At 41.1% G+C, this 13,694-nt stretch overlaps 1 protein-coding gene across 3 annotated transcripts in view; it reads right to left on the bottom strand.

Moving 5' to 3' along the window:
• The window catches only part of LOC111981410 (cell adhesion molecule DSCAM), a 143,149-nt gene extending 132,271 nt beyond the window's left edge, over positions 1 to 10,878 (bottom strand). For 2 of the 3 annotated variants that reach the window (XM_024012656.2, XM_024012657.2), the window contains exon 1: positions 10,063 to 10,877. In XM_024012656.2, coding sequence (XP_023868424.1) covers positions 10,063 to 10,105 — 43 coding nt within the window. In that variant the 5' untranslated portion in view covers positions 10,106 to 10,877. Of the gene's footprint in view, positions 1 to 10,062 lie in introns of all 3 variants that reach the window. The other variant, XM_024012658.2, reaches the window with a different exon arrangement.
• Positions 10,879 to 13,694: the final 2,816 nt, after the last annotated feature.

Below are 13,694 nucleotides of genomic sequence, written 5' to 3'. Positions count from 1 at the left end.
TGTGATGCCTGTTGGATGTGGCAGGGCTTGCAAACTATTATGGACTACAAAGGGAAACCCAACCGCGAGCTTCCCAGTGACGTGAGCCTACCAGATGGGCTAAATACCTTTTATGCTCCCTTCTAGGCAATCAACATTGAAGCATGCATGAGAGCACCAGCAGTTCTGGATGACTGTGTGATCGCACTCTCCATAGCCGATGTGAGCGAGACCTTTAAACAGGTCAACATTCACAAGGCCGCGGGGCAAAACGGATTACCAGGACGTGTACTCAGAGCATGCACGGGCCAGCTGGCAAGTGTCGTCACTGACATTTTCAACCTCTCCCTGACCGAGTCTGTAATACCTACATGTTTCAAGCAGACCACCTGCCTAAATGACTACCGCCCTGTAGGACTCACGTAGGTAGCCATGAAGTGCTTTGAAAGTCTGGCCATGGCTCACATCAACACCATCATCCCGGAACCCTAGACTCACTCCAATTCGCATACTGCCCCAACAGATCCACAGATGATGCAATCTCAATTGAACTCCACACTGCCCTTTTCCACCTGGACAAAAGGAAAACCTATGTGAGAATGCTGTTCATTGTCTACAGCTCAGCGTTCAACACCATAGTGCCCACAAAGCTCATCACTAAGCTAAGGACCCTGGAACTAAACACCTCCCTCTGAAAACTGAATCTTGGACTTCTTGACGGGCAAGCCACAGTTGGTAAGGGTAGGCAACAACTCATCTGCCACTCTGATCCTCAACACTGGGGCCCCTCAGGGGTGCGTGCTCAACCCCCTCCTGTACTCCCTGTTCACCCACAACTGCGTGGCCAAGCATGACTCCAACACCATCATTAAGTTTGCTGACGACGCAACAGTGGTAGGCCTGATCACCAACAACGGTGAGACAGCCTATAGGGAGGAGGTCAGAGATCTACCTCAACGTGAGCAAGACAAAGGAGCTGATCCTGGACTACAGGAAAAGGACACGCCTCCATTCACATCGACGGGGCTGTAGTGGAGTGGATCATGAGCTTCAAGTTCCTTCGTGTCCACATCACCGACAAACTATCATGGTTCAAACACACCAAGACAGTCGCGAGGGCACGAAAAAACACACAAAATAGCACAATTGGTCAGGAGCCTGTAAAACGGCAGCCATCCCCTCCAGCGATATTCTAAAATCTCACATATTGGTCATGACGACCTTATAGGAAACATACATCTGACAACATTTGGAATTACATTCTTTGGAGTAAGTTTCTAAAGTACACTACAGAGGATGTTTAATGACAACTATGAGTGTGCATCTCTTCCAGTTCAAAGTATGAATCAGAGCTTGTTTTGTTGACATGAGTCTCCCTCAAGGTAAAAGACTAGAAGAGTCAAATCAAAATAAGTCATCACAAACCCCAAACCAAAAGTTATGAGTATCTGGGTACGAAAAGACAGTGTACAGTGACAAAAAATTCTCTCATAGGACAAGACTCAAAGGACAGTCTGACAAACATGCCTATGATAGGCTAGTCAATTTGAGCCTGTGAGTCTTATTGGTGCAGGGAGATCAGGTGAGATTAATGCTATAGGTCCTATTGGATATTGTATCCAGCAGGTAGGGATGAACAGGGAGATTTTGTGGAATAGAAGAGGCTGGATGATATAACAGACATCCTTAAGAGCATCCATGTGGTGTGCAGCACCAAGGCTTCAGCTGGGGGAGTAGATGCAAGCAGTTGACAGAGAATCACCGTGAGCATTAATTATAAATGGTTAAAATGGTAAAATGCATCGGGGAGACACATGTCCTTTTCAATGCAAGTTAGGGGTTATGGAAAACTGTATTGCTGGTTAACCTTACAGATACTGCATAGTAGCTGCCTCTTTTTATATTGTTGTCAATTAAATATGGCGTGCTCAAAACAGGCAGCCACAGAAACAACAAAAAGGTGTACAGGAATAATTTATTAAACATTGCAAATATAAAAGCTGCATCTTTTTGTTGTTAAAGAAATGTGCAGCCACAGAAACAAAAAGCTATTAACAGTTAGCCATAGTAGCTAGAGGCTGTCACGAGAATAGGGAAAATCAAAGTCCTGGGGTTAAAAGGGATTGTGCGTCAGATAACTAGACATCATTGCCTTCCCTCCCGTTCACAGCTATTCTCTGATGCTTCAGGAAACATGCCCTTCTCTCTCTGCCCTCCCTCTCCTTTCTACCGCTCCCTCTCCCCCACCCTCTCCACTTGCTTCACAGGCAGGGCTACTCCATCTTGAGTAAGCATACTGCAGCAGGGTCCTCTCTAATACCACAGTGGGAGACAGAGCCAGGTAGCCTGCTTTTGTGTGTGTGTGTGTGTGTGTGTGTGTGTGTGTGTGTGTGTGTGTGTGTGTGTGTGTGTGTGTGTGTGTGTGCGCGTGCGTGTGCGTGTGTGTGTGTGTGTGTGTGACCAAGCATTGGAACCTGCCCTTCAAAAATGCAGGTGTCCCGGTCAGAGAACACCTGAAATTGTCCCCAACAGGAGGCGTGGATTCTAGGGGACACACAGGACACTGTCCTCATCAGTCAGTGATATTACCAACAGTACCCAACCTCACAACAATATAATAATTGTAATGGACACTGAGGGTACACAAGACTGGCGGAAATTCACTACGACAATGATGACAGCAAGCTGCATTCAGGCTATTCTTTACTCTACTCACTGCAAAAATAGGCTACACTAATATTTATTTACAATTTCAGGTCTTCTCTGACTGGGACACCTGCATTTTTTATTGGCTTAATGTGATATACATTAAGACAATTTACATTTTTGGTTAACTTATCTAAATAAATGCAATCTAAATAAAAAAACAATGTTTATTTCTATCTGGATGGTGTGCCTCAGTCATTCTCTGGTCATCCCTCCCTTACTCTGTCATGTCTGCTTACATAGTGACAGGAGACGTTAGCTCTGCAAAGCTATGCTACCAAGTGGACATAAACATATTCAGACCGTTTAGTGCTCAGGATTAATCAAATTATAATTTAATCATCTGATCAAACAGCAATTAGCATAATCACTTCTGGGGAAGGCCTGATAGAATGGAGACTGAAACAGATTTGACCCAGAGCTAGCAACACTTTAATGAGACATTTGTGGAGAATCTTTGAAAATGTTACACATTTCTGGCTACAGAAATTCTGCCGATTTTTTTGCATACTAATCAGGGCTTGTCGGATATGCCTCAACGCATCTAATAGTCAGCCGAGCAGCTAACAATCACTGGCTGAATAAGACAAACAGGCATCACTTCACACACTGACACAATAAAACACACTAACCTTGTGTGTTGCTTCGTTTCAATTGGATATATTTAAATGTGCTAATTTAATGCATTATACTCATAAGAGAAAAAAAAGTGTCATGTGACTGTCCCTCCTTTACAAACGTACCCCCACACATTGACTTGGTACCGGTACCCCCTGTATATAGCCTCGTTATTGTTATGTAATTTCTTGTTTTACTCTACTAATTTTTTTAAACTTTAGTTTATTTTGTAAATATTTTCTTAACTCTATTTCTTGAACTGCATTGTTGGTCAAGGGCTTGTAAGTAAGCATTTCAAGGTAAGGTTGTATTCGGAGCGCTTGACAAATACAATTTGATTTGATTTAGCTCTTTCATCCGAAGCATTTCTATGGACTGAAGACAATTGAAACGTCTGACAAAAATCATTCAAATTGGCTACACAGCTTTTTTGCTTTTTCCATAATATTGGTGCAATACGATAACAATGTATACCATTGTCTTTAATGGGCTGCATTGTATTGCAATATATTGTATTCAAGGTTATCAACTCTAATGTTATTCACCTACAGAAAAAGAAGAGTGTGATCTGTGTAGATGTATAAGCCACCTCACCTGCCTCCCACGTCAACTCAGGAGATCAATCACTTTTGCATAGCGGGATACCTGTCCCATGTGTTATAAATGAGCCTGACCTGGTGTGAGCGTGCGTGTGTGTAGAAAACCCCAAAGCCTGAGTCTTTCTGTAGAGGTCATTTGGCACTCCTTCCATTACCCCTGTGACAGACTTTAAAAATGGTCTCCCAAAAATAGCTCTGCAGTGTGTGTGTATGTGCACCACATTACATACAGAAACTCACCGGGAAGGAACCTCTTCGCCTGGCAACCCCTGTCTCCAGATCTGGCTACCCGGACACAGCCCTTATCTCAGGAAGGACTGTTGGCACTGTTGTTCTAATGCTTGTTCAAAATAGCAGATAAGTCTATAGTACAGTGCCATGGTGATGTCCCAGAGGGCAAGAGTGAGCATGTGAGAACAAATCAAGACTTTAGCCGGAAACTTTATATGTCAACTGATGCTCACGCTGCTCAGGTTGGGTTATGGATATATGGATTAAATGTCCATGGCCAAGTCTACAGTATACTGTAGGCTATGTGTGTGTGTTGGCTTCAGCACCAGTCCCTTTTTGACCTGACATGGTATATAACATACCCTCAAAGTCAAAACAACTCATCCTGTCTACTCAACTCATCCTAATATATGTACCTTTCAGGCCTCAATCTATAATGATATTGTAGCTGAAGGGGTATGCTGTATCTCAAAGGAAAAAGAGGGCCTATGGACAAGGAAAGCATTCCCTTTCGCTAGATAAAATCTCATACAACATTGACAAACTGGTAGTTTTGAGAAATACATGCTGCACAGTACAACAATCAAATGTAAGAAAAAAAGTGCAAGCAGAACACTTGTCTTGTGAATATACAGTAGGGCCCACAGTATCCCCACTTGTGGGCTAGCTGGGCCACATTTAGATCAGCTCCTGCCTTCCTGAAGGGCTGGGGCATTAGCCTACTACCCCACTTTAACATGGAAACACTAGCATGCCAGCTAAGTGGAAAACAAATGTCGTAGGCTATCTACTAACTACTGTTGTTTTATTAATTCACAGATATAAAACACCACCTACCAGGAAGAACCTGTGTGTGTGCATGTGGGAACCTTGTGTAATAGTTTACTTCCTTACAGTGTGTCAAACACCAGTGTGTAACACATGCTGACTCATTCTCTCTCTCTTTATCTCTCTCTCTGCTTAGTTGCACTCCATCATCTCCTTAAGCATTCTGGCCTGGGTTAAAAGAAACAGTTAACATTTCAATGTGCACACATTACCATATGGTTCAGTCTGTTCTGGATATAACAGCCAACTCCAAGCTCAGGGATATGTTAGGAGATGTCATGACATCCATCTTGCACAATGTTTTAGATGTTGCAAATACTTGCCATATGCTGATTTTTATGGGAAGGATGTATTTTGTAAGGCTTTATTTTATAGTGCTGTTGGTATTTATCTATTAGGTCATTTTTAGATCAAACGTTTTGCTGTTGGAGGAGTATTATCAAATATCACTTTATTCTTGTGCGTGTGTGTTTGTTGCTGTGGCTCTGTCATACAGGCTTGGTTCTACGTGAACTGACAGATATATACCAAAGGACACCACCAGCCAGTTTCCCACTGGCCTGAACATGACCTCCAAACAATGTTGTCTTCTGTTTTCACTAGTTAAATAATAATGATAATGCAATAATAACTGTTTATTTACAAACTGTTCAATGTCTTTCATAAGGTGACATTTAGAAAAGAGAAAAGACCCCAAATCAAATCTATGAGTTGCACAGATGGCGTTTGGAGTGCAGGTTTGTTGATCTTTGATATTTGAAACAATGACTGGAAAGTAATACACGATCTAGAAAAAAATGATATCTGTATCTAGTACAGTAGGATTCAACACAATGGGGATCTGTGTGGGGATATGTGTGTAGATATTCCTGCATTTTGTGATAAACGACATCCATCATTGGCACGTACACTGAGAAGTAAAGGGCAATTATATTTTGAGTGTAAATGTACCTGTAATTATACAAAACATTAAGAACACCGTCCTAATATTGAGTTGCCCCCCCCAACCCCTTTTTGCCCTCAGAACAGCCTCAATTCGTCGGAGCATGGACTCTACAAGTTGTCGAAAGCGTTCCACAGGGATGCTGGCCCACGTTGACAATGCTTCCCACAGTTGTGTCATGTTGGCTGGATGTCCTTTGGGTGGTGGACCATTCTTGATACACACGGGAAACTGTTGAGCTTGAAAAACTCATCAACGTTGCAGTTCTTGACACAAGCCGGTGTGCCTGGCACCTACTACCATACCCCATTTAAAGGCACTTAAATCTTTTGTCTTGCCAATTCACCCTCTGAATGGCACAAATACTCAATCCATGTCTCAATTGTCTCAAGGCAACTGAGACAATCCTTCTTTGACCTGTCTTCTCCCCTTCATCTACACTGATTGAAGTGCATTTAACAAGTGACATCAAAAAGGCATTATACCTTTCACCTGGATTCACCTGGTCAGTCTAAGTCTATGTCATGGAAAGAGCAGGTGTTCTTAATGTTTTGTATAATTACAGGTACATTTACACTCAAAATATAATTGCACTTTACTTCCACACACCTGCCCCCATATACAATGACAAAAACACAGCACCCAATTACTAAGTCAACATGTCTGCTATGATAACACCAAACCTGGGTCTCTCTCTGTGGAGATCTCCCAGATGGGTTGATTAAAATCTCTGTGGTCATGACAGCTTTATCAAGGTTAATCCTGTAGCCTGGTTCCCTGGGCTATTCCTGTTCGAAACGAGCAGTCTAACTGATAGTGACAGCTATTCAGATGCCAGGCCTAGGATAGCTTTAATCTTCTAAATAGGAATCCTCTTGTAGGCCAGCATAGATTAAGGCATTTTCCACATTGGAAGTCTTACTACTGAATGTGTGTTTGAATAAGATGAAAGACACAATTTGGTTATGTTCTGATGGCAAAACACTACTGTCTGTCTGAAAGGTGGTAGGGTGAATCCACACTGAGATGGTTCATGTTTGAATTAGCCGAGGTAGGGGGCAAATCCCCCCCCCCCACACACACAGTGATACTGAGTGCCAATTGAGGAGCATTGTTGTATATTTGCACTGCTTATTAGTGTCCAATTGAGCATGTGTCATATTTGCCCCCTGGCATTGCTGAGCAAAAACAACATTATGCCATTTCCCCAGTCTGTCTCTCCATGGATAGATGTGTTGTTCCCAGTACATTTAATACTGATGCAACAGCACTGGAAAAGTGTCATTAACATCAACACTACAATGCTTTTTACTCGTTGCAACTCTGAATTGTTTATGATTGCAAATTGTATCCAAAGACAAGATGAGTTTGCACCTCAGTCTTGAAAACGGAAAGAAGCAAATATATGCAACAGAAAGAGCCCTATAGATTCTGCAGATTTACATTGTCAAATGTCAGGCTGTAGTTAAAAAAAGACAACATGATCTAACAACTTCTTAATAAATTGCTCCATACCTTTGCATAACTCAAATACTATAAATACACAATCTAATACAAGATCTAAACCAAACAAATAGACATGAACCAAACTAAAAAGAACAGAAACCTGGGAATAACATATCAGAATGACAGACAACTTACCACCAGAATAACATCTTTAAAACATGCAAAAATAACCTTCACATATCCTTTCTCTATCTACAACAATATCATAGAGCTGCAGGAGTGACAGGTCTAATCTGTGGGGAAGCACTTCCGGGGTCACCTGCACAGAGTGCGGCCTTGCTCAGACCCAGCCCACACTGCGCCAACACTCATTATCCACGTTTCCATAGAGACCACCTCAGGAGCATGTGCTGCTAGACCAGAACCCTAAAAGCCGTTATGTCTGGAATCCAATCTCGATCACTCTCCGTCTCTCTCTCTCTGCCCAGAAGAGCTAGGCTACACATTATACTATTCTAATATAGGATAGTGCTGGTGATGTGGACGCTGGTTGGACATTCAAAAAAATACAAATCAGGAAGAAATAGAGCAATATGCAAAGTAGCCTGATATCATAAGAAACACTGCAGTATAACACCTTTTCAATCTATGACCTATCAGCCATATCTATGATTTATTGATTTAAAAAACACATCATTTTGAAAGAAAGAAGCATATAAAATGAAATAATATTGTATTGTATATTATTGTATGCCATTCCTGCCCACAAAACAATCATTTCAACAACCTCAAAGATTGACAACGTGCTTCTTGCGTAAACTTAATCTGTCAACAAAACACAGATCTTCAACATCAGCCATAGACTCCGCATGTATCATATCTACAGTGGTGTTTTCATTCAAAGTTTCCATGCTGAACGCTTCAGGAGCAGCCATTTTACAACGCCAAAGCCTGCATGGTCAAAACACACCATGTGAAGCCGTTCAAAAGCTAAGAGAGAGATAGTGCTCTCAGCTCACACAAGGGTTTATTGTAGCACATAATGGATTGATATTTGAAATGGACATCATACTATGGAACAGGGGCTCTCTCTAGAGCCAGTCAGTCCCACCTCAGTTGTGTTAAAATGCATTTGTACACGTCCCTCACTGCATCACTGTATTTTCTGTGGCAAACCACTACCTCATTCAGCCCTTCAGCTTTGCCACAAAATGGTTTTTCTGTCATCTTTGGTTGACGCATCTCTCTCCCCTCAGTTTACATGCATCTGTCCACTTTAATTTTAACCCCCACTCCATCCATCCATCTTTAAAAAGATCCTCTAAATGTCCAATTTGTCTCTGGATTATTTATTCCCCCCACAAACCCCCCCCCCCCCTTGCTCTCCCCAACCCCCTTCCCCCCCCCCCCCCACCCCCCTCTCTCTCACACACACCCTTCTTGTATTCGCTAAGCGTTCAGGCAGCCCCAACCCAAAAGCACATTTGCCTCTTATCAAATCCATATTTTTAAGGAATTACAGGCCAATCACCTTTGCATTGTGTAACACAAAGGGATTGTGTTCAACTGTTTCAGGGGGAACACAGGGAAATGAGCGACAAGGGGCTTGCCTCAACTGTTTTTTAAAATCCTGATGCCTCCATGTTTGTACTTCTAATATGGTGGGTGTAGCTCCATAAAAAAAGACAGCACAAACTGAGTTGTTTCCTTTTTCAGTATTATCTCACATGATACCTCCTGATTTTATAGAAATAAAGAGATGATCTTATGCACATATTAATTCAGTTAATCAATGGAATATTTTAGTAAGTTGTATTCTCATATAAAACATTAATTGGCCTATTAAAGTTCCCATAGAAAATAAGCATGTTTTTCCCCTAATGAAAACCCTTTTAAAATATCAATATACCCTATGTGCCTAGGGGAAATCATTGCATTTTATTGTCACAATTAAGTGGCACACTATTTAAGTGTAATTCACATGTGATTATGCTGCTATGAATGAATATATAGAATTCCTAATTGTATTGATGTTAATATGCAAATGAGCTACGATAATTACTAATTGGAAATAATTAAAATAAAACTAAATCTGATATTACTTAAAACATGAAGTTACCCTTCCCCCAAAAATATTTTATCAAAATATACACTCACACTCAATTTCATTAGATACAAATATGGGGATAATGTACAATTAGACAAAATTGAAATAAGGTTACTAAGTGTAACCTGCGAAATGTATCAAAACGATACCTGCATTTAGTTCATATTTTCATATCAAGCCATCGCCATATACTGTAGCCTATGCACTATTACACTACTCGAGAAATGTCTTACTATAAAATATTATGTTAATCGCCCCAAAGAACAAAGTAGAGTCTAGTTTTTATTCAGTGTTTTTAAATCAGTGTTTTCACATAGTTGTATCCAACTATAGGTATTAGGTAGCCAAATTAACCGGGATGTGACTGGCAGGCTCAGCTCAGCCAGCACTGCTTCTGCTGCCCAATCCAACCGCTCCTCAATTGGGCTCTCAGGACATACCAACAACTATTTACTATATCATTTTACCTCTAAATAAATAATATTATTCCGCAAATAATTCAGATGGGCTATATCTGGTAAGTTTTGCTCAGAGGAAAATTAACATTAAATTAACATTTCCAGAGCATGTCTTTAATGAAGTTCATTTTAAATAGCACAACTTACCATTCAAGATGCACTGGAAAAAGATGACAGCCAATATCCACATGCCCCGCACCGTTCAATATCCAAGCTATGCTTTTTCTTTTTTTCACTCCACACACTTTCTTCGTTAAGTTTTCTTTATATTTCTTCAATATGCCAATTGCAATGGACGATGGTCTGTACAAATCAGTATCTCTCTCTCTCTTTCTCTCTCTTCGCGTTGGGAAGAAGAGGTATGAGCTTCTGGTGATTGTCTTATGATAAGAGCTTAGATCCAACTGTACGTCTCTCTTGAAGTGGCCACGCCGTGCCTTAGTGCAGCCTTCCCCGCTTCTGGGCGCGATGCTCTGCGGGGTACATGTGGGTCTAGCCTCCTTGAGCTCTGGTCCAGGTGAGTGCGGCTGAGTCAGAGCGGAGACTGGAGGCTGAAGACGCATACGACACGAGGAGGGACAAGCGCAATATGCACAGGTGGAATTCCCAAATGAAATTCAAAGAAAATAAAGAATTAAGTTAAAACAATTCGAATTAGTCAACGAAATAAAGAAAACACTATGAATAAATAATGAGACAAAAAAGTTTCCAGTGAAAAAAATGCATACATTTGAATTGGATAAAAAATTACGTATGAATTTGTAAGCAGGAAGCAATAGTTGTTAGCTGTACTGAAAACTCATTCCCTTTTCGCCGCCTCTCTCCATCCAGCAAGCAACAAGCACACGCATCTTCCCGCAGCCGTACAAATCACACTGGTCCCTGCGCTAACCTTCCCTGGCTCAGAGCATTATGGAATAACTCTCGCCTCCTCCTCCGCGGCCGTGGCCGCTTTTCTTCTTCATTGCCTTAAAGGTGCAGCAGTTCGCCACTCCATCCCTTGTGCTGAGCGCTAGATTGCATACAGGGCTTGCCTCCGCTCTTTATGAGAGAGAGGATACCAAGGTGTCCATCATGGGTATATAAGGACATTATTATTGCCTACATTAAAATAATCAAGTTATAATTGGCCCAATGATTGTTGTAGATGCTATCGGCTAGGATATGGGGTGATGAGAAAGGCGTGATACACACCTGGATAGACTGACATTCATTTTAGAAGAAAGAATTAACGAAATTATCTTAATTGGAGGACAGCAAATCATGTCCTTTAATGTGTTAATGTGCTTTTTAATGTGCCCCGCGGGAGTGTTGGGATTCAGCCAGCCTTTGACTGCATTCATCAATTGACCTTGACGAATATGAGCAGAGGCCTCCCTTGCAGTAGGGGCATCGACAGCGGCCATGTCAGGAACCACGTGCATCTAACCGACTAGGGAGACCAAACATAAGATTGGAAATGCATCCATTTGCCGATAGCTATGATACTACACACTCAAAATGGTCACTGAATAGATGGATAAGAATAGCCTCTACTGCAGCTTGTTAATGTGGAAGTAGGCTACCATAGCCTACTCCTCTCAGCCTCTCTCTTACCAGCAAAAAAAACATGTTTTCTTCTGTCATGTGCTGCACACCTTCTCATGGTTTCCCTCATGTCACGTGAAAATGAGGGTCGGGAAAATGTCCTTTCAAGGCTGTGAGGTAACCTATTGAACAAAATGCAGTGGTGTTGAAAGAAAAATAGCCACGTGAATGTAATTTCCTATAACTGGGCATCTTTTGATTTGTCAAGATAATCAAACAGAAATTAAAATAGATTTAGCCTAATATACAGTTGCTTCGGAAAGTATTCAGACCCATTGACTTTTCCCACATTTTGTTACCTTACAGCCTTATTCTAAAATGTATAAAACATTGTTTTATCTTYAGCAATCTACAGACAATACCCCATAATGACAAAGCCAAAATAGAAATACTAGAAAAATAGAAAAATAGAAATACTTTATTTACATACTGTATAGTACCAGTCAAAATAATTAGACACCTACTCATTCAAGGTTTTTTCTTTATTTTTACTATTTTCTACATTGTACAATAATTGTGAAGACATCAACACTATGAAATAACACATATGGAATCATGTAGTAACAAAAAAAGTGTTAAACAAATTAAAATATATTTTAGATTCTTCAATTTAGCCAGCCTTTGCCTTGATGACAGCTTTGCACACTCTTGGCATTCTCTCAACCAGCTTCACCTAGTGCCTTTCCAACAGTCTCGAAGGAGTTCCCACATATGCTGAACATTTGTTGGGTGCTTTTCCTTCACTCTGCAGTCTAACTCTTCCCAAACCATCTCAATTGGGTTGAAGTCGGGTGATTGTGGAAGCCAGGTTATCTGAGGCAGCACTCCATCACTCTCCTTCTTGGTCAAATAGCTCTTACACAGCCTGGAGGTGTGTTAGGTCATCTTCCTGTTGAAAAACAAATTATAGTCGCACTAAGCGCAAACCAGATTGGATGGCGTATCGCTGCAGAATGCTGTGGTAGCCATGCTGGTTAAGTGTGCCTTGAATTCTAAATAGATCACTGACAGTGTCACCAGCAAAGCACCCCCACACCATCACACCTCCTCCTCCATGCTTCACTGTGGGAACCACACATGTGGAGATCATCCGTTCGCCTACTCTGCTTCTCACAAAGACACGGTGGTTGGAACCAAAAATCTCAAATTTGGACTCATCAGACAAAAGGACAGATTTCCACCGGTCTAATGTCCATTGCTCGTGTTTCTTGGCCCAAGCAAGTCTCCTTATTATTGGTGTCTTTTAGTAGTGATTTCTATAGCATTTCGACCATGAAGGCCTGATACACACAGTCTTTTCTGAACAGTTGATGTTGAGTTGTGTCTGTTACTTGAACTCTATGAAGCATTTATTTGAGCTGCAATTTCTGAGGCTGAACTTATCCTCTACAGCAGAGGTAACTCTGGGTCTTCCTTTCCTGTGGCAGTCCTCATGAGAGCTAGTTTCATCATAGCACTTGATGGTTTTTGCAACTGCACTTGAAGAGACGTTCAAAGTTCTTGAAATGTTCCACATTGACTGACTTTCATGTCTTAAAGTAATGATGGACTGTCGTTTCTCTTTGCTTATTTGAGCTGATCTTGCCATAATATGGACTTGGTCTTTTACCAAATAGGGCTATCTTCTGTATAGCCCCCCTACCATGTCACAACACAACTGATTGGCTCAAACGCATTAAGAAGGAAAGAAATTCCACAAATTAACTTTTAAGAAGGCACACCTGTTAATTGAAATGCATTCCAGGTGACTACCTCATGAAGCTGGTTAAGAGAATGCCAAGAGTGTGTAAAGGTGTCATCAAGGCAAAGTGTGGCTATTTGAAGAATCTCAAATATAAAATATATTTGATTTAACACTTTTTTGGTTACTACATGATTCCATATGTGATATTTCATTGTTTTGATATCTTCACTATTATTGTACAATGTAGAACATTGTAAAATAAACAAAAACCCTTGAATGAGTACGTGTCCAAACTTTTGACTGGTACTGTAAGTATTCAGACCCTTTTCTGTGAGACTCGAAATTGAGCTCAGGTGCATCCTGTTTGCATTGATCATCCTTGAGTTGTTTCTACAACTTGATTGGAGCCCCTGTGGTAAATTCAATTAATTGGACATGATTTGGAAAGGCACACACCTGTATATATAAGATTCCACAGTTGACAGTGCATGTTAGAGCAAAAACCAAA

The sequence above is a fragment of the Salvelinus sp. IW2-2015 genome, linkage group LG20, assembly GCF_002910315.2.
Source record: "Salvelinus sp. IW2-2015 linkage group LG20, ASM291031v2, whole genome shotgun sequence".
Classification (NCBI taxonomy): Eukaryota; Metazoa; Chordata; class Actinopteri; order Salmoniformes; family Salmonidae; genus Salvelinus; species Salvelinus sp. IW2-2015.
The sequence above is the reverse complement of the archived record's forward strand: the minus strand, read 5'-3'. Positions and strand labels throughout refer to the sequence as shown.